Source organism: Seriola lalandi, unplaced genomic scaffold, assembly GCF_002814215.2.
Source record: "Seriola lalandi dorsalis isolate HSWRI2012SDOR001 ecotype SW California unplaced genomic scaffold, Sedor1 jcf7180002054330, whole genome shotgun sequence".
Lineage (NCBI taxonomy): Eukaryota > Metazoa > Chordata > Actinopteri > Carangiformes > Carangidae > Seriola > Seriola lalandi.
In genome coordinates, this window is record NW_019524883.1 from 318,897 (window position 1) to 344,705 (window position 25,809).

The following is a 25,809-nucleotide window of genomic DNA, read 5'->3' on the forward strand; positions in this document are numbered from 1 at the left end:
CCCCCTCACACCGTGTGTACTTTCACCCGTGCGTCACTCCCATTTATGGGAACTGAATGTCTTTGCCAAAAAAAATTACTTGCGAAATATTTGAGGACAGCAGATACCTTCGTGTTTTCTTACTTCAACATGACAAACACAATTAACTGGGTTTTCAACCCGCTCATCTTACTGTGACGCAATTTGTACGCGCATGTTTTCAGTGTTTGCTGGAGCATCCTGCTTCAGTATCCCATAAAAATGGTTTATTAGTTTTAATGCTTCTTCTTTTTTACTGTTTACTCTTCCTCTTATTTTATCTTTTGTGAAGCTGCACAATATCGAAGTCTGCTCATTTTCTCTTTTCTCCATGTTTTCTGCTCTTACATTTTGAGAGTTATTGTCACTTTGCAATCTGATATTTTTACCTTCAAACCATGTAATTGACTAATATAGTATGATGCATTGCTATAAACTAAACAACCCTGTGGTAAATAAACTCCACAGCTCCACAGTGACCAACCATAACATTAAAATAATACTGTTGTATCAATAGCCTGCATGCAAATTCAATAACAAACTGTAAAATAGTATAACAATCTGAAAGGTGCCATTCTGCATAAATGAATGCCGTTAATTACATGTAAGTACATACATGTTGTACTTTTACTTAAGTAAAAGATTTGACTGCAGGAACTTGTAATGGAATAGTTTATACTGTAGTTCTGCTTCTTTAAGTGCTCAAGTTTTTTTTAATAAATTAGGTTATTGAAATTTCTAACTAACTAACAATTACTAAATAGCTAAAATAATCAACACAATTCAAACTCAAAATAATTTATTTATCTGTTAGGAACTTCATTTGTGTAAAAGCGTCAGTGTATACACAACACATGGTCAGAAAAACTAACAAACACAGAGTAGACAACAAACAAGTACAGATTAACTGGTGTAAAGCAGTTTAAGATACTAAGGGTGGTTCAAATAGTCCATAGATAAATAGTACAAGTGCAATATCTGAAGCTGTTTTGATAAAATTAATAATTAAAAATATATCACTGAAAAGCCTTCTTTAAAACTGATAGTAGATTACTTTTATTTATTTTAGAGGCTGTGTCTACGCCTGTGATCCAAATCCAACAGCAAACAATGTTTGTATCTAAACCTTGATCTTGGAACAATAAGAACACAAACATGATGATATCAAGGACGGAGGAGGGACGTGTGCAGCACAAGTGCCTAAAACTTAGTGCAAAGTCTCGTCCTGGCTCCAGAAGTAATCACGTAAACTTTGGGAGTAACCAGTAGGGAGTCAGCACAGTGATGACATCACCTGTGAAATATGTCCTTGTACCATAATCTTAGTACAACAGCTGAATTTTTAATGAACTGTGAACAGGACAACGTGATTTTTTTTTTGTTTTTATACTGATGTTACACAAAAGGAGGCGGGATCAATCCTGTGGAATTTTCCCACAGGGACAATAAAGTTTTGTTGTTGTTTTTTTTTCTATTGAATAATACAGCCTGTTATTTTAAGGATCCAGAGTAATATGCTATGCAGCTGGGTGTGTCATTTGTCACACAGAACATGACTGTGAATGGTGTATTTTAATTAATATTTTTTGGAACATGACACTTTATCAGCTGTCATCAATCAATCAATCACTTATTTTGCCAAAAACATTGGTTTATAGAAAGTATCTACAAGGTCTAGCACTTGACTCAGCCTTATAAAGTCCAGTTTCAATCATGCAATTTAATGCAAGCTAATGATGATCAAGCAAACTGTGGAAAATTATAAGAAGTGGGAGGAGGGGAGGAGGTCACTGACCCTCAAACAAATAGTCTCAGTAGTTTGGTGAAGCGGTGCTGTCATCAGGGCTTGTATTGAATGTGTGGGACTTGAATAAATTATCTTTTGTGTCACACTGGTCTGGGTTCGGATGAACTCGACACTAGATCTTTGCAGAGATATGATGGGATAGAAAAGTTGTGTTGACATAAAACTGGATGTTTATCCTGTGCGGAATCAAACAGGATGTCCTCTCTGGTTAGAGTTGGGACAAAGGAGTGCCCCCCACAGGTTCATGTAAAAGCTCTAATTCATCGAAGTCATGTGACAGAAGTAAGTCAAAGGCAACTGGACTTCCTGTAACCTCGGGGACATTTGGTTATCCGAGAGGTTTAGTCAGTTCTGTAGTGTGAGGTGGAGTAACTTCCTAAATGTAACTGTTGTGGCTTGAGGTCTGAGGTCATCAATGTCATGAGACAGGAAGGGCAATCGTTAAAGAACAGATGTTTTACCCACGCTAGCTCTATGAAATATGTCAATGACTATTTGATGGATTGCCTTTAAAGTTTTCACAGACATTCAGAGCGCCTAGAAAATGAATCCTAATGACTTCAATGATTCCCTGACTTTTTCTCTATAGTATCACCAGCAGGCGTTTTCTAGAGCCAGTGTTTGGTTTGTCCCTTCTGGGCTACTGTAGAAACATGGGAGTGCAGCATGACAGGCTACTGTGGAAGAGGACCTGCTCCCTATGTAAATATGAAGGGCTTATTCCAAGCTAATGAGAAGACAAAGATTCTTATTTCAGGTGATTATACAATAATGCAAACTTACCATAAATATTTATTCCATTTCTCCCAATAAATTCCCCTAAATCCTACACAGTGGTCCTTTAAGCCGCACTCTTTAGCATTTATAAGCAGTATGTAAGTATCTAATAATATAAGGCTGCTGTTGTAATCATTTAAAATATATCTTCATAGGAGGTGTAATTGCTGACAAATATGTAGGCCTACAATAATGTACACACTTTAAATGTCCTTATAGCTCCATCCAACGACATTATAGTGTGTTAGAAGCCATTATAATAAATATAATATTAATGTATATTACATTTTATATATGGCGCTGGATCGCCAGCAACTGCCCAGGGGTGATAAACCCCCCTGTTTAAGGAGGCAAAGTATAAAAGTAGCAGCTGTAACCAGGGATTATCTTCATTATCAATATGTCTTACAATGTTTTCTTCAATAACTGATTGTTTAGTCTATAAAAGGCCCATCATTAGTACTCCCTGATCCCAACTTGAGTGTCTTGTTTGGAGCCTGTTCGGTCGGTTTTTGTCTCTTTTTGGTAATTTTGGACTTGTTTGCGGTTGTTTTCCACGTCTCTGTTGTCATTTTTTGTACATTTTTGGTTGTTTATGTACCTTCTTTAAGTTGTCATTTTGCATCTCTGTCATCATTTGGCATCTTTTTTTTTTGGTGCTTTTTCTGCGTCTCTTTACGGTCAATTTGTGTCTTTTAACTGAGCTTTGAGGCTTTCAAACAATGAATATTAATGTCATTTTAAAACAAGCATCTTGTGCAGGAGATAGATAGATAGATAGATAGATAGATAGATAGATAGATAGATAGATAGATAGATAGATAGATAGATAGATAGATAGATGGATGGATGGATGGATGGATGGATAGATAGATAGATAGATAGATAGATACTTTATTTATCCCCCAGGAACTCACACTGAAAGAATTTGTCATGAATATCTAGTATTTATTTGTATATAAAACCAATGACAATGAAAGAAACTACAAAATCATTATTTGTCGTGTTTAAAACTTGTCACACATCTGTCTTGTCACCAGTAGCGCGCGCGCGCACAGATCTGCTGGACCACACATGGCTCGTGTTGTTGTTGCTCCAGCGATCCACGTGAGCACCGAGCAGCGCTTCTTACTGGCTCGTGCGGGGACAAGAGAAAAGGAGGCTGAGTAGTAGACCTGACACACAATTACAACGCCGAGAGAGGAGGGAGACAGTGGACTCTCAGTCCTGAGTGTCACACCACCAAGAACAAAAGAAGAAAAGCTTTTAGCGTTTTCACAGAGACGCACGAGGAGCAGTCCCTGGATCTCCGCATGCCCCAGGGTCGGGGTAAGTCGACTAACTGAACATATTTGCGTGACAAAAACGCAAAAAGATGTTTTTGCCTCGCTGTCCACAGCTGCTGTGTTGAGGCGAAGTTTTGCAGCTTTGACTCTGCGTCTCCTCACTGTTCACCGTTAACTTGTGCTGTTAAGCCGCTGTTATTGTAGGAAGCCCTGGGAAAAGTATTGTGGGTAAAAGAGGAGGATGGAAGAGGAAATGGGAAACACACATGGGTTTGAAGGCTGGAGATTCTGTGAATTAGCTGCATGTGACCACCGTGTTTTCCTGATGGTTGCTCTGGAGATATGTCCAGGCTAAGGTTGTTTTCTTTCCTACTTGGAGATGTTTGGCTTTTTCCATATTGTTAGCAGTTAGCACATGGATTTAAAACTTCTCTTTCCCAGCTTAGAGCTCACACAGCGCATGCATAAGGGAACATGTTTTTATTTAGTTTGACATATTTACATGTTTCCAATGTTCAGTTAAAGGGGGAGTTGCACCAGTACACAGTTGGGATTTAATTATGAGTATTTTCATTTTTGCTTAATCTGCCTTGTTTTGTTCCTAAAGTGTCAGAAAAAACAGCACAGTGAAACATCTTAAAATGTGTGGTGTCCTCCAATCAGCACTCTGAAACCCCAAAATATTCAGTATACCATCATGTACTGCAAAGAGCCGCATCAAATTCTCGCATTTGAGAAGCTCAAGAAGCTACTAATTGATTAATTGACTAATTGCTGCAACTCTCAATCACAGACGTCCCAGTTTGGAGCTGCAATGGATAGTCAGTCAATTGATTTGTCAATCGACAACAAATGAATCTGTAACTGTGTTGTATTCTTAGTTGTTAAAGTCCTTTTTCAAGATAGTTCCCCCAGATTTCCCATACACAGCTTCTCCAAAGTGAGGATTTTGCTGTTTCTTATTTTCTTGGAGACATTTTATAGAATATTTGAGTAATTGAAGAAATAACCTGCAGATTAATTGATAATGGTAACATCATTAATTGCAGCTTTATTTCAATTAGCCAAACCTGTCATACTATGTTGACTTCTTTGACTGCAGGTGATTAGAGAAAGTGTAATATTAAGTGTGGAAGAAGTAGGAGTGGGAAAACGGGAAATTCTCACACAAACAAGGATAAACTATGTTGATACTCAGGTGCAGGTACTGTAGTACAGGAATGGAGTGGGGGTTGAGGATAACTGGAGAACGGGGGAGGGGTTCAGAGTGAACATGTGTCCACAACATAACACAACCGCCAAGTTTATTTCTTTTTATATCTTCATACTTGATCAGCAATGAGTTAAAACTAGTTTCTGTTGACATCATGTTCCCTTTATTTGTCAAATGGTGCCAACAGTCACGTGCTGCAGGAACATGCTGACTCTTTGATTGGACTGTTTGTCAGTGTGCAGACATGGGTTTTGTCTCGGTGTTGTTCATAGTTCAATCATTTATTTATTTATCATTTTCTGTAAGAACACATAAGGAGCTGTGTTACGTAACCCTGAGCCGCTCTTTTCCTGTGAACTGTAGACACTTAACAGGAAGGGGGTGACCGAGGAGGAACACCTTTTAAAAAAACATTCCAGCATGACCTCAGACTTCAAGCAAAAAGAGGACAGTTTTAAAACCAGCCTCATGACAAGGTTTAGAGTTTGTTCCTATGTGCAGGGTTTCCCCACAAAGAGTCATGTAGTGAGTCGACATGGAAGATGCAAATGCAATGACTATCTTTCTTATGATTCATTTGTAGTCTATAAAACATCTGAAAATAGTGAAAATGTGGCCAAGTATATATATATATATATATATATATATATATATATATATACATAAAACTTGACCTTATCTTCATATTGCTTGTTTTTGTCTGACAACAAGTCAAACAGAGATATTCAATTTATTCAGGTAAACAAACAGAAAAGCTAAATCTGAAATGATTAGCTTGGAGACACAAAAGTTAATATTGATAATTTGAATAACCAGTTAATTATTAAATGATGTGTAAGTGTGAATATCAATTATTAAAAAAATATATATTTATATATATATCCTCAGTCTGACTTTTTTTTGGTACAGTTAATGAACTGATCAACTGAGAAAATAATGGACAGTCAGTCAGTGATGAATATTATTATTTGTCACATTCCTAAAATCCCAACATTTGAGAGGCAGTAATCAGACAATGGTTGGTATTTTTGTTTGATAAAATGAGTTATAACAGTTAATCTAATCAAAATGGTTGATGATTCAATTTTATGTTGATTGACCAAGTGTTGAGCTTTGTTATCATTTTAGTTTTCAATAACTGTTGTATGACGTCACATTGAGCTACTCAAACAAAGTGGCAGCACATGTCAGGCGTCTGTCTCTAAGAATCTAATCTTAATAACGTACTTACTCTTGAATTAAAGAAAATGTAAAAGTAGTGAATAGAAGATGGTGCATCAGCCACCAGTGAACCGGCCAGTCAGTGATTTGTTATCTGCTGTCCTGGGCTGAGCATGTTTCAGCAGGACAGTGGAATGCTCTATAGCTTAAGGAGAAGAATGAGGTGAGGCTGACGTAGACGCAGCACAGGGACCGTGTGTCCATCTGTGTGGGCAACATGCTCTGCGCATAGCCATCTTATTGTCAGCCTCAGGCTAATAAAGACGTCCATTGAGAAAGGTCACATGACGAAATCACAAGCGAGGGTTAGGGTAAGAATTTCAGAGACCAGGAGAAAGAAGGAAGGAAGTGTTTTCTTGAGTAAATCCAGAATTGAGACAGATCTGGCAGGTAACGACGGCTGTCTGGAGGAGATTTTTGTTGTCGCTGTTGATCACGTGAGCAGTCAGATAAGATATCTTGCATCTTATTAGACTTTAATTCTTCCCCATGTTTGCTGAGTAAATACCCTTTAGCAGACGAGCGCCGCCCTGTACACAGAGAGAAAATGAAAAAGGCTGCTAGTGTCTACACTGCAGTGAGAAAGTATGGAGACAATGATATGTTTTTGATTGTTCTGGCTCTACTCTGGCACACTGGGTTTTAAATGAAACGATGACTGTGGAGTTGAAGTGTTGACCTTCAGCTTTAAAGGAAAAGTTGACCTTTTGGGAAATATTTATATTTATTTGCTTTTCTTTGCATGAGTTAGATGAGATGTATACTGCTCTCATGTCTGTATGCTAAATAAGAAGCTACCACCCACAGCCAGCTAATATAGCTTAGCACAAAGAGAGGAAACCATGGATATATATATAAAGAAAGCTAGATACAGTGCTGTCACTCTTAGTTCATTATTATGATTTTATCATGATGTCATCTCAGTGTAAGGTATTTGGGCCTAGCAGGAATGTGCGGGCGGCTCCAGCGGGGGAAGCGTTAATACACATGTTAGTGGGAAACACAATGCGAAAGCAAACCCTGAAGCCAGAAAACTTTTTTTGGCTCATGCACCAAGCAAACAATTTTCATTCCAGTGAGTGGGCACCATCTTCGAGTCCCGTATCTATTTCCTATGATGCATACATGCTGGAAACAGCTAGCCTGGCTCTTTTTTTTAAAGGTAACACACTTCCCCTACCAGCAGCTCGAACACTCACTAATTAACATGTTGTCTCTTGTTTTCTTTTAAAACCGTGTAAAAATGACGATTGGACATTTTCATATTGAGTGTACTTTTCCTTTAAGAGTGATTGTCAGTGTGCGATCACAGCGTTAGTTTAACAGTGTAGGACATGCAGGTTTTTTTATGCCTCGCCAATGTTAGAACAACGAACTGTAACGTACAGACAGGCCAACCAAAGGAGAGTATAGGGCCAAGTTTGTCTCCTGGTTAGCCAAGTCAGTCACATGACCCCGGTTCAGCAAAGGTTGGTGTTTTTCCTGCTGCAGGCAAAAAGTGAAGAGCAGCAGTATAGACCTGGCAGAGCGTCACCAGGGGATATACAGATTGGTGACAAAGTAAATGATCTTAGCCTCCATGGCAGCTTCACTGCACCTTTCAATATAGATACCATAAGTAGCTGTAATTCTGCTAGTGGAATAAAACAGCGTCTTCCAAAAGATGTGCCCTCACTTTGTGTTTTGATGGAAGTGGTGGTCCATTGGTCCAAAACTTTCTGTAGGTGTTCAAATGGGTTACAGCCATTTATAGCTTAAGATTTACATCCATTTATACTCATCAAACTCATCTTTTTTGCAGTTATTTATTTATTTATTTAGCTCAGTGTGAGATGTGTATAAGAGACAGTATTTGGTCTGCACCGTATCAAGTTATTAAATTCCAAAACATTTCAAAACAGGACAGGAGGAGCTGCACAATTACCCTAACCCTAACATCTCCAGGAAACCACAGCTTCTAATGGTGGACGTTATCTTTCGGGGGAGGATGCCTGCAAGATTTAATAAACCACTCACACTAGGAAAGGTGAAAGGCAAATTCTCAACAACCCCATCTTATATGTTTGTATGGGGCAGCTTCAGTGTGTGTCAGGCCTAACTCCATGTGTTTTATACCATGTGAATACTTCCTCCTGCTCTCAGGACAAGAAGTGACTCATTTATTCCATCAAGTGAGCAGGATGACCTCAAAGAAGGGTGGGGTGAAGAAGAGTGTGTTTTTGGCCTATGCATAATTGTACGATGCTACACATCAACACTGTTACATCACGGGTTTGAGGATCCATAGCAAGTTATTTTGAAAAGTCCAGGATGATCTGGGTGAGTTGCATCTTAATGCAAGTTGTCAGACTGGAGTGTTTTCCAACTAATGTAGTCGTGTTCTCTGGTTCACCGCTGTAAAAAGACGGCATGCTCTTATCAGTTTCTTCTTGTTTATTGGAGGATCAGCATGTTGTGCAGATGTTTTGGTTCTGGCCCTGAGCTTCTGACTCGGAGTGAAAGCTGTTTCTTGTCTTGTATCTTGCGTTTGAAGTTGAGAACAGAATTTTCGTGCTCTCAGGCTTCTGCTGTGCTTTCAATACCTCTGTTTGTGTCTGTTTGCGCATGTGTTGGGGTTGCATTCAAATGTAGAGCATGTACAACTTTGTCACACAATTTCTTACTTGTGCAGTTGGACAGCATGACAGGACACACTCACGTACTTCCTGGGTCAGTGAGCTCTGTGGAGCTACAGTACATACATGTCTCCTGATGTCATTGCTTAGGAGAGTCTGTGTCATGTCTATTTAACACTGAGACGACTTAAAAACCGTCTATAACAACAATAGTCTCGACTTATTTAGTTTCTCGAAGGCGGCTGTGTTCAGCTTCATAGAGTCCCACTGTTTTATCTTTCACAGCCAGTTATTATCTCCCTCTCTATATATAGATATATATGATATGTATGTTGTAGTACAAGAAAACACATTTTGCATGCATAGAAGTAAAATTCAAATCAGTCACACAGCTTGCAAAAAACACATCCAAATCTCACACTGTCTATTCAAATCATTGGCACCACATGATGCTAATGATCTGAATTCAAATGAGCTTTTTCTTCACACTGCACTGAACCCAGTGGCTTTTAGAAGCTATTGTTATCAACACAAGCTGTGTTGTTGTCTGTTGCTGTTTGTGTGCTGCTATGTTTTTTCCAGCCGTGATGAAAGCAGGATTTGTACCAGTGTGCATGCATGTTAGTGCACAGAGAGCTTGTGCATGTTCTCCGTGGTCGGATATTATGTGCGTGCAGATGTGTGTGTGTGTGTGTGTGTGTGTGTGTGTGTGTGTTGGAGAGTGTGAGTGTGAGGCGCCTCATTTCCATCCAGCGCAGTGTGTAACAGTCATCCCTTGGCCCCTGTGCTCTGAAGGCTTTAGTCTCCACAAAGCTCACTCTGTCACAGTGAACAGGCCCGGGCCTGCAGCTGGGTTGCAGTAAGCGGAGGTCGCCTCTTGTTGTTCCCACACTGCCAGAATGGAGCCCCTCAAGGTATGAGCTGTAATGACAGGAGAGATGCCAGGAAATGCTTTTTCCTGTCAGGTCTGGGGAGAGATGGCCAAACTCTGATGAGACGCAGGCAGGTCAATAAAACCGTCGGGGTTAAGCTCTAATGACAGCAGTAAAAGTCAAATTAAATTTTAGAATTCGTGTCTCCTGAAGTCTGAGATTACACTAACAGTGATGTCCAGTTGTGCATGTTGAAAGACAAGGGTTTATTTACTTGCACTGGTTTCTGTTACAAACGCATGATTGCAGCAAATTAAAAATGTCCCTACAGTTTATGCTGACGGTCACGACGTGTTAACGACATGACGGAGCAGCAGAACCGTTTGTTTGTGTGTGGAAGTGGAACCTGATCTCACAGGAGCGTTTATACAGAAAGAGACGTTGGGCTTTATGAGTACATAAGATAACTTTAATTTAATTCATGAAGGCTTTATCTTATTTTTGTAATGCACAGTAGAGACAGGACCAAACTGGATGTTTGAGGCTGATGATATTTGTTTTTAATAGAAACTCATAAAATAAAAGATTCCTTAAATGTAGTTGTTGAAGAATCATGACACGCTACGTTATAGCAACACTATTTCCAAATTATGTGGCTTTTCTTTTCATTATGTTTTGGTTTTTTTTAACGTTTTTGCAGTTCAGTAATATAACAGACAATGAATCAAGCAACATGAAAAGATCAGTATTTAAAAAAATAAGAAGCATTAAAATTCATCCAGCTTGGATTCTGTCATATTACATTAAAACACACCTCCTTCATTCTGTATCTTTTATCTGCTTCATGTTCCTGTTGCATATCAGCCAGCATGTTCGCTGTCAGCTGTATCTGTGATAAGCTAAAATTGGTTGATAATATCTGTCATGATGATGTGACTGATACTTCAGCACATGGAGTTCTTTGGTGGAGGATGGGTGGAGTTTCAGAGAAGTAAAAATTTATTTAAACAAATTTAAAACAAAGGAAAATGAGAATATTGTTACATAATAAATTGCATGTTTTTGTCACTCTTATGTAAATTCTTTACATTGATGTAATTTAGTTCTGCCAGATATACTGACCGCTTGTTACTTGCTCAAGTGCAAATGTCCAAAGGTGATGAGTAATATTGTCAAAGGTTTTTTCTGTAAAGTTAAAAACCGTGGGGAAAGAGACGGTTAACTGATGACATTTCCCTTGTGCTGTCACGAGAAGGAATGCTTTATGTAATATTGGCTCTCACAAACTTGATATTATCATGCGTGTTTTTCTGTCACAGGCAACTGCAATGTGACAATGCCAGGCATTCTTCAAATCGATGTCTGGGTACATCTCAAGAGCAGCCACAATAGGAGATTGTTCTCAGTGTCAGCTCCAGTCAACAAAGACATCACACTCAAGGACTCTGTCATAAAATCTTTTTTAATGCCGATACATGATTTGCACTGTAATCATCATCCCGAAGACGAACCTGGAAAACAACGTTCAGAAATCCAATATGTTGCATCTGTGTCTGTGGCCTTTGTTGGTATCAGACTGAAGACCAAACAAGCCGGATGGTTTTCAGTTGATTTGTAATGAGGACAGAAAGGATATGAGTGACAGAAGGGTTTCTCTTTACCTTTTTAAATAACGCGTGAAGTCATTTCTTCACACACACCCTGTGTTAACAGTTATTTATAACTTAATCTCATTGATTTTTGTATCACAACATTGAAATCATAAGCTGTAAAACAGTCCAAAGCATTGATGGGCATTTTCCACTGTTTTATAAACCAGCATTTTATAGACAACTTTATAGACCAATGCTTGATTGCAGAATTAACTGCCAGACGCTTTGATAGTCACCAGTTGAAGACCTAGTCCACAGTCTCAAAACCTCCAGAGCCTCAGTGGCACAGATTCCTTTTGTTGTTGGTTACAATTACATTTTTTCTTCTTCTATGTTTATGGCTAAGCACCAAAACACAGAAGCAAATTCCTTGTATGTTAAAACATACTTGGCAATAAACCTGATACTGAACAAACCATGGACAGAAGCCCTCAGTGATCTGCAGATGACACGGGACCGACCTTTAATGTGAGCAGGTGTCTGACCAATCAGAGCGCTGGAACTGATCACAAGAACCTTGAAGCGATTGATATGCTCCTCTGTTGTCTGATTGTGAGTGTTTATTGTGTGTCCTTGCAGTGTTTCCAGTGTGGCGGGGGATCGGGGCCGGTAGTGGCGTTGGCGGTGGCTGGAGCCAGGGTTGGGGGCGCTGTTTGCGATGGGAGCCCAACAGTCCAGGACAAGGGGCCCGGATCCCAGCGTTTGACTACCCTGTCTGGTTAGTCCTCTGTCGTGGGGGACGTGCCAGACTCAGGGAGGTTTGTCAGAGAGGGAGGGGTGCCATCAGACTGCCCACAGACATGCTCAGCATCAAGCTTCCCCAACTCTTCGACATCCACCAGGTCCCCAAGGTAAGGAAGGAAGTCTCTCGTTCAGTTTTCTTTAACCTGCTGTGAATACCAAACTTCCTGTGGTGACTCTCTGTTTGGGAAACAACCTGCTGAACCTATCGCCACCTTAGCGACTCACTATGGGACCGGTCATGTACTTTCTATGATCTGAGCTGGTGCTGTGAGCTCCAACAATTAAGTAAAGGTGAGGCTGAACGCAGTGAAAGTTACAGACAGAAACTATTTTATTTGGTGATTTCGTTGTCAAATTAGTCTCTATTAAGTCAGAAAGTTGCCTTTTATTGAAGTTTATTCAGGGTGTGAAGTTTAGTAGCTGAAGTATTTCTATAATGTTGATTAACCATTCTTAGTTGAAGCCTGCAGGGACACTGAATGAGTGTAGGCCGTTTGTACACTGGTACAAAACCAGCAATTCCTTTCATTCATTCATTTTTCTGACCTGCTGTGACTTCTGACTTCAAGACTGTCTTGGTTACACTAGCAACTAATTTTAATCAATTGCTTGATTGGAAAGTGTATAATTCTCCCCGCACTTAGTATCAAATTACATGGTTCTTTAATATTCCAATGAAATTAATAGGAAATGATATGTCCATGGAAGAAATTGTTACCTTTTGTACCTTTTTTTTGTTTTTTATTTCCTGATATTATGGTATGTAATGCATGTTTCAAGATACTTGAAAGTCCTCTGATGTAATGCCACGAATGTAGCAGGTCTGTGTGTCAGGACATGAGCAGACATTAGGTCTGTGACACCTCAACATGTACAGTAGAGTAACTCCTCTGTAACACACATTAACATTTGTGCATTAACTTTGGTCACATGTTTTCAAAAGCACAGATAACAGACCTGCTCATGTAAACTGGTGAATCACTGATGGGGATAAAATCTCCTGTGAACCGGAAACAGAAGATCTATGTAGATATCCAGTTTTGCCATGAAATTTTGCTGTGCAGTGTTTTGCAAAATATTCCACAATAGCTTAACACAACCCAAAATAGTAAAAAAGGACAACTTCCATATTTGAATTCTGTAGCAAAATCTCTGGTTTACATTTTTACATTGCCTTAAAATTGACTAATAATATTATAATATATTACACTTACAACTTTGAGGCAGATATGTGTAATGAGTTACTGTAAACAAAGTCTTGTTCCTGTTGCGTCACCCAAATGTACATATGCACACAACAGCCAAGCCGCATGATTTCTAACATTCACACCTTAATAGGAAACATAATGTGGGAGCTGACTGGGGCAGACGGACTGTCAACAGGCGGCACTTCATGCGTCGCTGTTGGCAGGCGTCCGCTCTGCTGTGGTGATGTTATCTTAGGTGATAAGTGGTTATTGTTTATGTCACGTTTCCAGTGAACACTTTCAGTGTCAAGTACAAAAAATACGTCTCCTTGAGTTTCTGTTTGTGGAGTTTAAATATTTGAGTTTCTGTTTCTGCAGATTAGTCTTTTCTCTTTGTCTCGTTGCTCCTATTAATGTTCCAGCTTTGCATCTTTGTGCTCCAGACAAACAGGTGTTGCTGCTGTAATTTAAATGCAAATGTGAGCTGCGGCTACATTTTTACCCGGAGCCACGGCAAATGTAAAATCTGATCTAAAGTCAGTATGGGTAGAATAACATGTGATGAACCAGTCAGTGATAAAGTAAGAACACATTTATTTTGCAGTCCTTACAACAGTGTACGTTAAAGTAGATCTCAGCTTAACGCACTTCATCACTTCACAGATCCCATCAGACTTGAAAGTTGCAAAGCATAACTTCAATTAGTGAAATACTGCAGGACAGTAGATGTCAGATCTCTCCTGCTTGGGAAAATATCTACACTGTTGTCATTGTTTATCTTCACATCTTCCTTTTTTTGAACATCTACTTAGAGCCTGAGACATCGTGGCCCAAGGAAACCTGTTTCCCACTGGATGTCAGTGTGTGATGGTTGGGAAGGTAGACTGAAATTAAGAGAGTGAGGGTAGAGAGGACTCAGTTTCTCCCCACAGGGATCAACAGACTCTTTTACAATGTCATCATTCACCTGGACTGTCCTGTTGGTCCTCAGGTGTTCAGGGAGGATAGCATCATCTCTGGATACCGTCACCCTCGGAGCTCAGCGCTGGACTGCGTCCTCAGCAGCTTCCAGATGAACAACGAGACCATCAACATCTGGACCCACTTCTTGCCAACATGGTGTGTGCAAAAACATCATAAAAAAGTTCTCTAGACTTTGTCACTGTCACATGTTCAGTTAATGTGTCTTATATTAACAAACTATTTCATATTGAGTTTCTTTAGTTTGTGTTTTTTTGAGTGCACTTTACAACTGTTACTGTTACCCAACATTTATCACTTTGTTCCAACGTCTTTTTATCATTTCATAAAATAATATTTAAAACAAACTACAGTTGCATACAAACATAACATACATGCACGCACATGCAGACAGCCCACAGGACGTATTCAACCACTGTTCATAGTCCTTTTCCTAATCAAAAGAAATGACTGAGACCCAAAAAAATCGTGTGTTCAAGATCAAAAAACTTTAGATAGGTGGGAAAAAGTTGAGGCAGGATCCCCCGAAATTATATGAACTTAAATCAAAATAAACACGAGACAAGTCCAGGATGTTGGAAAAGTCCAAGTACAACAGGCGTGAAGAGCGCGGGACAGTAGTTGAATTTAATATCATAAGGAATGAGACAAAGCTGTTTTTGTGTCCCAGGTATTTCCTATGGCGTTTCTGTGTCCTCTGCTCCACCCTGAACTTCCTGACCGACAGCTACACCTGGCCCCTGCTGGTGTACATGCTGCTCATTTGCATTTACCCCTTCACCTCCAGCTGCGCTCACACCTTCAGCACCATGTCTCCAGAGTCCCGCCACATCTGCTACTTCTTTGACTACGGAGCGCTCAGCCTCTACAGCCTGGGTAAGACTTGAGACAGAGATTTTGGTTTTCGGCAGAACTCCAGTGAACATCTTGAACTCAAAGAGAAGTGAGTGATTGTCCGAGCTCCTTAAGCGAACGGTGTTGAGTTGGCCATGAGCAAGATAAGCTCGTGATTCGTGCTACTCAGCGCATCAATTTATTTTCAACAGCAAAAGAAATTGATCAAATAAGTCGGTAGTAGAAAAATCTTGATGAAAATCGGAATTAAAAATGCTATTTGCAGGGAAAACACTGAAGTTTAATCGTTTCTCGTTCTTATTTATGTATTTTGAAGGAATTTTGTGCAGAATAAGCAGCTCATTTGCATTTTCTCCCATTTTTATGTTTAGTTTCTATCAAAGGAGATTTCCTGAGTTAGCAACATCACAAAACCCTTTGTACTATAAACTGTGCTCAGCCTCTCGCTGCAGAAGAACTACAACAAACTTTAAGAAAACATGGACATGAAATCAGTGTAAATGTGTGATTTTCTTTTTTTTGCATTCACACGGACGACAGTTTTCGAGTTGTGATACGTACAGTACTTCCTGTTCTCCTGAACGTGATGTCTCAGCAACGCCTTGTGGGAATTTCTTATAGTACGAAAGTTAACTTGAACTCAGAGATGAACTGATTAGATTAGAAAGGTCAAAGGTCACTGTGTCAACAATACACATGCTAATTAGCTACAACTGAACTGGTTGGCGGAGGCATACAACAGTGAGGTGGTAATTCTAACATCACAGTTATGTTAATTTCTTTTTTGAGAGAAAAGATGAGAAAAGTTTATTAAATGAAGATAAAGCCAGATGCAGAGCAGTCGTGTCCGTCATTGGTTAGACGACGCCGGCGGCGGGAAAAGTCTTTTGAAGCATGAAGCCAAGTATCGGCTTTATTTTGAAACTGGGATCTGAATGTATGTGGGCGATTTGTTAAAAAATGAGTCAGGTTAACTTTTTTGCACATGAAGGGCTGAAACCAAAAGCTCCAACGCCTCAGCAATGTTTCCTTTTTCCTGTTTTTTTATACTTTTTCAACTCGTTTACAATAACAAGTGAAAATCTCCAGTGAAAAGCTGGATTTCATAATGTTGAAGTCGCAATGTGTTTGTATTGTCAGCCATCCAAAGAATGGAGAATGTGATGAGAAAGAAAAGCACCTTTTGAATATGACATGTAGAATGAGCTTGGTGCTCTTCCTCACACTGCAGCCTTGAAACGTGTGAAACCAGTAAACGTCTAAATAGTATTAATATGATTATTATTTGAGATTCAGCAGGTTGAAAAAAGATGAAAGCCGACTTAGTATCTGACTTTTCTTTCCTCCTATATAATGTTGTTTGCCTGGCAAATGACGTAGCAGGTCATTCAGAGCATTGTTGTTGCGCCTGTGTCAGCTGGAAGTGATCAGGGTATGTTTGATTTCCATACCACGAGTAATAATATCTCTCCTGTCTGCCTCCCTCCTGAGAAATGATTTGTTTCATTGCTCATCCGTGCCCCAGACAGTGTTTGTTTGGCCTCCTGACCGCTCCTCCTATGAATAATATTTCCTTGTCACTGTGCACAAACTTATACAGAAAAATAACCCCACACATCTGTCTTGTAAGAATTCAGAGCTTGTTGCACAAGTGTTCATCTGAAAAACCTCTGCAGCATCTCCTCCTCACTGTTTGTCTGTCTCCTGTAGTCCATGCGGTGTCGATGTATGTTGTTAGCTCTTGATCTTCCAATCCGACCATACGTATGACTGTATGAATCGTTGTATATGATTACAGTTGCACACAGAGAGTTTATGAGTCCTACAACATGTACTGTATAAGATCCCACCTGCAGACCAGCAACATTACCCAACATTAACTCAGGGCCTCTTCAAAAAGACTCTTAATCTACCACAAACCTTAAGCCAAGATTTACTCAGTTTCTCATGTTCAAAAGTTTGTCTCGGGGAAAGGAGCCGCGGGAGTGTTTTCTAACTGCAGGACAAAAAGTTTTTAGAAACTTTGCAGTCAGAGGCTGAGCTTTGATGAGCGGAGTCTTTTGAAACATGCAGATACTCTCAAGGGAAGAAGATAACATCTACACCATGGTTCTTTTGATTGTTCCAGTACACTGAACAGCTTTGAAGCGGCCAGAACTTTGCTTTTAATTACAGACAAACTCTAAAATCGCGGATACTACTTAAGTTAAATTATTTTAAAGATTCAAAAATTCAAAAGCCAAAATGTCCAGAATTTGAAATTTGGCGACTCCCAGTGGTTGTATCAGAAAAGACACTGCAATCTACAAGTCGTGGTGTTAAATACCCAAATGGGTAAGTGTAAGTATATTTTTCAAATTTTGGTGTGTTTTTAAATGTATATTAAATGCTTTTTATGCTCTTTTCTGTCTCTTGAGTTTCTTGAGAAACAGATTTCGATCTCTTTTAAACAACCATGAGTTTTCAAATTGTATTTATTGTTTGCACATTAAAATAAAATTATTATTAAAGATATGATGTGTGCACAAATATGTTTGCATATACACAAACACACTTTCCCCCACATATACTACACATACCTGAATAGTAAACAAAAGCTTGTGCAGGAAGCTAAAAGCTACAAAAACTGCTCCTTTAAAACTCGGGGCAGGCTGCACAGAATTACATTAACTCTCATTTCAACTCGCTTCACGTTTTTATAATGTTGTGTGTTTGTTTTCAGGTTGTGCCATTAGCTACGGCTACTATGTCATGCCAGACTGTTGGGTGAACAGCTTCCTCCATCAACATTTTGTCCCCATTGCCATTGGAAACACGTTGTTCTGTACCAGCCTGTCCTGCTACTCCAGGTGAGACGGCGCTTCCCCCAGGCTTGCATAGAAAATTCAAACTCCTAAGTTCTGGATTTGTGGGAATCTGACTTTGGCTACAGAAAGTATTCACACCTTTTTCTGTGGCACCTCAAATTGTGTTCAGGTGCATCTTGTTTGCTTTAATTAACCTTGAGATGTGTGTTCGAACTTGATTGGAGTCCTCCGTATGGCAAATTGAATGGATTGGACATAGTTGAGAAAAGGCACACACCTGTGTCTACAAGGTCGGGACAAAAAACCGAGCCACGATGTCCGAGGAACTCTCTGTAGACCTCAGTGATAAAATAGTAGTGAGGATCAAGGCCGTGTAAATAAAACAGTCTCTAAAGTGTTGAGTGCTCCCAGGAGCACAGTGTCCGCAATAATTGTGAAGTGGATGAAGTCAGGGAAGTGACCAAGAGCCCAACAGCTGCTAAGAGTTAGAGTGCCTGCATTTGACAGCCTGTTTACTTCCCCAGTGGCATTAAAGGACTCTGAGAGCATGAGAAAAAATTCTCTGGTGTGATGAGACAAAAATTGAACTCTCAGGGCAGAATTGCTGAGGCTAATAGCATCGCTACGGTGAAGCTTGGTGGTTTGAGCGTCATGCTATTGCTATAGGGGGGTACATCTCAGCAGCAGGGACAGGGAGACTGGTCAGAGCACAGTGAAGGATGAATGCAGCCAAATCCAGAGAGGTCCTTGCAGAAAACCTGCTCCAGAGCGCACGCACGTTATGTAACGTGACTTCTTTTATGCCACGGTTGTAGTGTTTCCCTCAGTCTCCAGGATGGAAAAGTCCCTGAAACAGCATTTTCAGCGTCATGTGACCGTTAAACCCTCCGCTGAGACCCAGACAAATTAAAATCTCTTAGTCTCAGCAGCTCTTAAAGACACAGTGACCCACTGCAGCCATGCAGTCACAGGTCGAAGCTTGAGCTTGCATAGAAACCCTGATTACATAATACAAACTGCATGCTGAAACACGGAGACTAACTTTCATTGTTTAAGAAGTAGAGACCGACTAGTACTGGATTTGTTTAAACTGATATTGATATGGATCTATTGATATTACCGCACGCCTAAGTTGGCATTTCTGTACCAGCCTCTGTTTGTGTCCACAGGTTCCTGGAGCTGCAGTTCCCGCAGAGAAGTAAAGCTATAAGGACAGGGGCGTTCGTCGTCCCCTTTATGTTTGACACTGTCCCTCTGTTTTACAGGGTGAGTACTGGTCAGCAGGTCTGCAGCTGTCCACATGTTAAAACTTGTATTCTTCACTGACTGCATTTTAACGGCACAGGATTTATTGGTTTATGTGTTTGTAATATTATTATGTAAAAGCGCAGAGCTGATTAGTGCCAGGTTTTAATACTTCTAGCAGGACTTTGGCACTGTAACCCAGGAGCTGATTTCCTTTCCTAATCTAATACAAAGGTATTGCTGCCATCAGTTAATTCCTCTAATCACTGAGATGTTTAGTTTGCACAATACACAAGTCAGTCCTGAGTTTTTGTCCTTAACCAGGTCAGAGATGCTGTAACAATGATGTTACCTGTAATATTAATGTTTCCTTTGAATGACTCCAAGATGAATCTGTTGTTCGCTGGTGTTTTCTGAATATATTTCATTTCAGATCTGTGTGTCTTTGTTTAGGTCCTTCTGTGCTGTGGAGGAAGCTGCAGCCCGAGCGACGCCTTGTCCAGTCACTGTTACCACCTCCTCTTCGCCTTCCTCACCTGCTTCCTGTTTACCGCCCACCTCCCGGAGAGGCTGGCCCCGGGGCGATTCGACTACTTCGGTATGTGCTTCGTGGATGTTGCTGTAGGTTGTAACCGGCAAGAAGAAATATATTCAGAAAACACTGTGAAAGCGTCGCCCTCTCCTCTCACTGTGTGAAAGAGAAAAGAATTGAAATACTAGATGTTTTATCCCCAGCAGCTGTAGTGCGTCTGTGCATGAGCACATTTCCACCAGGCAGCTCCCAGGTGTGATCAGGTGTAACTTTATGAATCAAAAGTTTGAAAAAAGAAAGTGCAGGTTAGGAACAAAAATAACACACGAACAGCTTGTTCTGTTATAAATGAGCAGTGTAATCAGCAAAGCCTTTACTCTCCACATGGGGCTGTAACTTTTATTTTTGCCGTCTTTTGTCTCTGCCTGTTCTTAAATGTTTTCCCTGCTGACCACCGAACAATTGACACAAAACAATGGCCGTGTATCAAACAAGCTTTTGATTGGATAGCGTGTAAACTTCTCTAAACTTTTTCTGCCTGTTTCTTTCGGTTATTATTATATTGTTTTGTTTACTGTGCTGAGGTTTCACACAAGTTTCATTGTCTACAAATGTCTGGCCGAGGTTCACACGCTTTCAAATACAGAGGAAGAGCTGCAGTGTCCAGAAGAAACGAGACAGTTTCAAGTAAAGAATGTGCTCAGTCATTTAGTTCAGAGCTTAAACTGATGCTTGTTAGTGTGACTGAGTTTTATTCTTTGATTTAGTCAAAATATTGAATTTTACCAGACATTGATTAGGGCTGTGACTGTGTCATTATTGATTAATCAGCTGATTTAATTTCTCAATTAATCAGCTGCTTATAAAATGGTGAGAAATGCTCCTTATAGTTACTACTTACAGTTAGCTCTGTTCCACTGACTAAAACCCAGAGACTCAGTTTACTATTATAAATCACTTCTCTCATTTGAGAAGCTTGTAAATGTCTGCCAGTCACTTGATAAGTCTACCGTCAAAATATTTGCTAGTTATTTTTCTGTCGATCAACCAATTGATTAAATGATTAATTGTTGCAGCTCAGCCTGAGATGGAAAGTAAATATTGGACAACACTTGGTTCAGCTGGTTAGAAACCTGCTGCTAATAATGTAGATTGTATTTTCAATTATTCCAACCATTTTGATTAATCATAGTTGTGATCAACTAACTGATTAATCAATATCAAATCTTTCATGTCTAATACAGACGTTTATCATTTAGTGTTTTTCCTGATCAATGACTTTAAACAGTTGATTGTAAATTGTAGCAGATACATTTTCTGTCGACTGGTTTCTTTTCTTCTCTAACTGAAAGCAGAAGTTTTGGTCCTTTTGTGTGTGAAATGAAAAATGAAGCTGTGCGCACACTTCACTTTTCATTTCACGCTGAATCTTGTCTCGTCTTCCTTCACTCAGGCCACAGCCACCAGCTCTTCCATGTCAGCGCCGTGGTGGGGACCCACTTCCAGATGGAGGGCGTGATAGCAGACATGACGTCGCGGAGGGCGTCGCTCGTGGCCCACGGAGCGATGCCTTCCTTCCTGGGGACCATCGGGGCGCTGGTCGTCAGCCTCGTCCTCAACCTGGGCATCATAGGTATTTTCAGCGCGCCGCTGCTGTGGAAGCCGTGCCGCAGCTCCAGCCAGGCGCACACATCGGCGTGCGAGCGCAAGGAGCAGTGAGGCCGTGTTTTCCACCCGCAGCCACAGAACGGCTGATTCACTTTCCAAAAGAAAGGTCGGGGCTGTTCGTCCGTCTCAGCGGTGTGTGTGTTCCAGATGACTGTTGACAGTCCACAGTAGTGCTTGTTTAACACCCATAGTTTTATCATTCAGAGATTAAGTCTCTGATCCATCACGTTAAGTGCTAAAGCGTTTTTCTAACGTTATACATCTGAAGTATTTGCTCATGTGTTTACTCAGAAGCTGAGGACCCAGTCACATTTACTGAAGCCTTTTTTTTTTTTAATGTTACATTCAGTTTATATGTCAGAGGCTGAGAAAGCTTCAGAAAGGCTCTGGGTTGAAGGAAGCACGCTGTAATAACACAACACATAAGTGCCTTATCGTAGACCTACACTTCACTGATAGTGTTTATAGCAGATCACTACAAGTGCAAGTTTAAATCTGAAACTGGAAACATTAAGAGTCACAGTTAGCAGGGATTATATTGAGTTAATGATGTGTACTAGGCCTTTTACTCTCCTCTACTTCATTAAGGATTATTTGAAAATATTCTTTGGAACTGGACTAATTGGTTAGTGTGGTTGTTCTGGGTATAACGCAGCGCAGACGACCTGTATTCATCTCTACATAATATAATGCAGATTGGATTGCCAGCTCTTATATATCCACCTATTGATTCCACTCTGCACTGACTGGAATTGATTTGCACACCAGTGTGGTTCTTTTTCTGATTGCCTACCTAATTATGAACCCCACAATCTGCCCTCAACAGGGGGGGAAAAAAAAGTTACAGTGCGGTGGTGATTAAAAGACAGGCACCATTTTTATAACTGTGTTTCCATGGCAGCGCTATAGTGGCCTCATGCCCCCTGAAGGTCTTTAACAATTTTTATGTTCTGAACAAATGGCACCATTTTCTCTTGTTCTTCCATCACATATAATAAGATCCATTCTGAACATTTATCACGTGTAATTACACCTGGAAAAAAAATTCCAGTTGAGAAGAATTTACATATTTTCAGTCCAGTCAAATTTCCAACACTTGTGGTTTATAACAACTATCGGTGGAATTTAAGAGAAATTGTGAAAAAAAAGTATATTAACTGATAGTTTGGGGTCATATTAATGTGGGAGTTTTGTGGTGTTGCAGTACTTTGGTGCATACATAGTATAAAAACTCCTTATATACTGTGTTATCTTGTTGTCCCATGGAGACTGTTGTTTACATTTACCACTGAAATAATAAGCCTCGTCTATTTATAGAATTTTATGATATTTATTGCTTATTTTACGTGCAGAAATAGGAATGAAGATGGAGTGTTTTTTTGTTTTTTTTTCTTTTGTCGGGGGCAGCCAGATTATTATACATAAGGTATAATAATTAATAAATAAAAAAATCATTCGCATTTAAACAAAGTCCATCTTATCAAGTTATTTTTGACCATTATTGAGCCTTATTTATTTTAGTAGGTCTCCAGACCTAATCAACTTATTTGAGGATTTTTCTAAAATAAATGTCAGTGTCAGACCTGAAAAATCAGTCGATTAATCAGTTAGTTGATCATAACTGCTGTAATTGATTTCTGTACTTATATTTCTGTTCAATTGAATATTTGGATTGTGGCCTGTTGATTGGACAAACATTGGGGAAATTGTGATGGGGCATTTTTCACAGTTTTGTCTAGATTTTATAGTTAAACGAGAAAATGATTGATAACACTAAATAAAAGAGGATAACAGACAATTCACAAATGGGTTCAAATGATCCATCTCAATTTATTTTTACTTAAGACTTCAAGGGCTTATTAATGGACAGAAGTGACTTGATAGGAAGCATAAATTAGATAACGTATTAATAACATTGTCATAGCAGCCATAGTAGTACTTTATATACCGTCTGTGGTTCAGAGACTGGCAGTAAAAAGTAGAATTTAATGGCTTTTAATGGGAACTGGGTGTCACACATACTAAACATCTCTGTTGTAGCATTAACACACAGTAGGTACAGATTTCACAAATGCTCACGTTACTTGACAAACAGCTTGGAAGCCTCATCTGTATAAAACATGTTTTTAAAGCATTTAGTTTCACAGATTTACACCTAATTCCACCAGTAACACCAGTAGTTCTTACACACAATGCACGGGGGACACGTGTCTAACACACACACACACACACACACACACTCACACAAACCTGTTTTTATATATGTTGGTGAGCGTTTAATCAGAGGGGGAATGTATGTGATATTATGGGAATGAGGTGCGGTTGCAGGTGCATGTCGGATGCTGAAGTGGAAATGTCGGACGCAGAGTGAATGTTTAGAGTCACAAAGAGCACACACACACAGACACGCACACTTTTTTTATAGTGGGGCATTGTTAAAGATGTTTTCAAGGTTCGTGTGCACAGTACAGAAAAAGACTTGTCGCCCTTTTTTATGTCGCAGAAGACAGAAGAGTATTCACCCTCATGTGGTTTCCACTGACTCTTGTTTTATCTCCACTCCCGCCGAGCGTTGATTGATTTTTATTTTCTCTCCACTCATCATCTTACAGCGTTCCTCGGTTTGACCCTGTTGCTTCTTGGAATTGCAGCATTTCTGGGTTATGATGTGGTTCTCTCCTATCGACCCAAACTAGTTTGGAAACTCCTTTTATTTCTGAGCTGCTGTTGTGTTTTTGTCATCTCACTCATTCGGTGTCAAAGCTGACGTTGCCTCTATGAATTGCAGTTATATATTTAATTTGTTATCAATAAATTATCAATTACAAATCCAGAAATTCCCCAGACCAGATCACTGTTACTTTGAAGGCTGTTTGTCCTTTAAACCTTGTTGGTTTTCTCCTCAGTGGACAAGTTGATGCAGGTTGTATTTATCAGGAAAACTTTTCTTTTCTTTTCTTTTTTAATACAGTGTATTGAAGGATGTTTGATAACGTGAAATCGAGAGCAAATTCGAGTGTTGGATGAACCATTTGTTACAACAACATTTCTGTGTCAAAAAAAAAGGAAAAACTGTGTTTGAAAGAGTTACTGGTGCCTTTTTAAAAAAAAAAATATATATTTTATGCAACTTTTCTTTTGATATAATGTTTATTCCTTATCTGCAAAAACAGAAATGACCATAAACTACTCTTAAAATGTGTACATACTTATTTGTTCTTTGCTGTGTATAATTTGTAATTTGCTACTTTGTTCTACTAGATCTGTGTAATAAATTAAGCCTTTTATAAATGTAATAACTGTCACTGTAATAATTTCAAGAGTCTGAAATCGAATTGGATGCAATTTTACATTTGTACTACTTCAACACCGATTTCTTTCAGCTGGCAGAATTTTGGCCGATATACGATATACTGCGTAATCCTTATCAGTTAATAATGATTATTTTCTTTACTGTTTGTGTATAAGATCCAAGAAAAGAAAAAAAAAACTGTGATTTCTTTAAATGTTGTTTTGTCCAAAACCCAAAACTTTTCTGTTTCTCATCAGTTCCTGATGTTTAAGAAGCTGGAACCAGGAAGTGTTTGGCATTTTTTAAAAATGTACTTAAACAAGTATTTGATGCCAATTAACTCAGTCAATTGACTAAATGTTAAATCAACCAATTGTTGCAGCTCTACTGTTACACACATGCTTATCACATGAAGATATGCAACTTGTAATCATGTTTATTATCTACAACTGTGCAAAATTCTCAAATTTATTGTCTTTGGAGAAAGAAAATTGATGATATATGTATTGTTGTTGGCAGATTCTTCGTTTGAACACGTCTGAGTCTGAGCAGTGTGTGTGCGTGACCAGCAGAGGGCAGAGCAGCACAACAACAGCGTGTCCTTCTGCACTCCTATATATCTGCTGTTCATCAACAGTGTGCGGCTCCCAAAAGATTGATCAGCTGGGTGAATGCAAAAAAAAAAAAAGGTCAGTCTAACAAGAAATTTAGTCCAATATTTGGCCTTCAAGGCAGATTTTCTTTTTCATAAGTTGAAAACCACTGGTTTAAGGTTGTTCCACTTGTTCCCAGAGGAGATGCCTTTTTTCAGGCAGCCTTGAAATGACGGTGAAAATCATGAGCTAAAACCATTACAAAAGGCATATCACTGCAGGAAATTTTAATTCTACAAAAATCTTCCCGCGACGTCTTCTTCAGATGCAGGAAATGTCAAATTAGTTGTAAGATGTAGAATTTATTTTATTTTTTTAAGTGTAGTTTTTCAGAATGAGCTAACTGAAGTTTAACTTACTAAAACATCTTTGGATTTGAAAGCT

General features: G+C 39.4%; 1 protein-coding gene across 2 annotated transcripts in view; it reads left to right on the forward strand.

Annotated features, from left to right (window-relative positions):
* The window catches only part of paqr6 (progestin and adipoQ receptor family member VI), a 25,124-nt gene extending 345 nt beyond the window's left edge, over positions 1-24,779 (forward strand). Inside the window, exons 1-8 of one of the 2 annotated variants that reach the window (XM_023407155.2) lie at positions 3,673-3,931; positions 12,041-12,312; positions 14,384-14,511; positions 15,044-15,249; positions 17,951-18,077; positions 19,205-19,301; positions 19,734-19,878; positions 21,266-24,779. In XM_023407155.2, the coding sequence (XP_023262923.1) occupies positions 3,916-3,931; positions 12,041-12,312; positions 14,384-14,511; positions 15,044-15,249; positions 17,951-18,077; positions 19,205-19,301; positions 19,734-19,878; positions 21,266-21,531 (1,257 nt within the window). In that variant the 5' untranslated portion in view covers positions 3,673-3,915 and the 3' untranslated portion in view covers positions 21,532-24,779. Of the gene's footprint in view, positions 1-3,672; positions 3,932-12,040; positions 12,313-14,383; positions 14,512-15,043; positions 15,250-17,950; positions 18,078-19,204; positions 19,302-19,733; positions 19,879-21,265 lie in introns of those variants that run through there. The other variant, XM_023407156.2, reaches the window with a different exon arrangement.
* Positions 24,780-25,809: the final 1,030 nt, after the last annotated feature.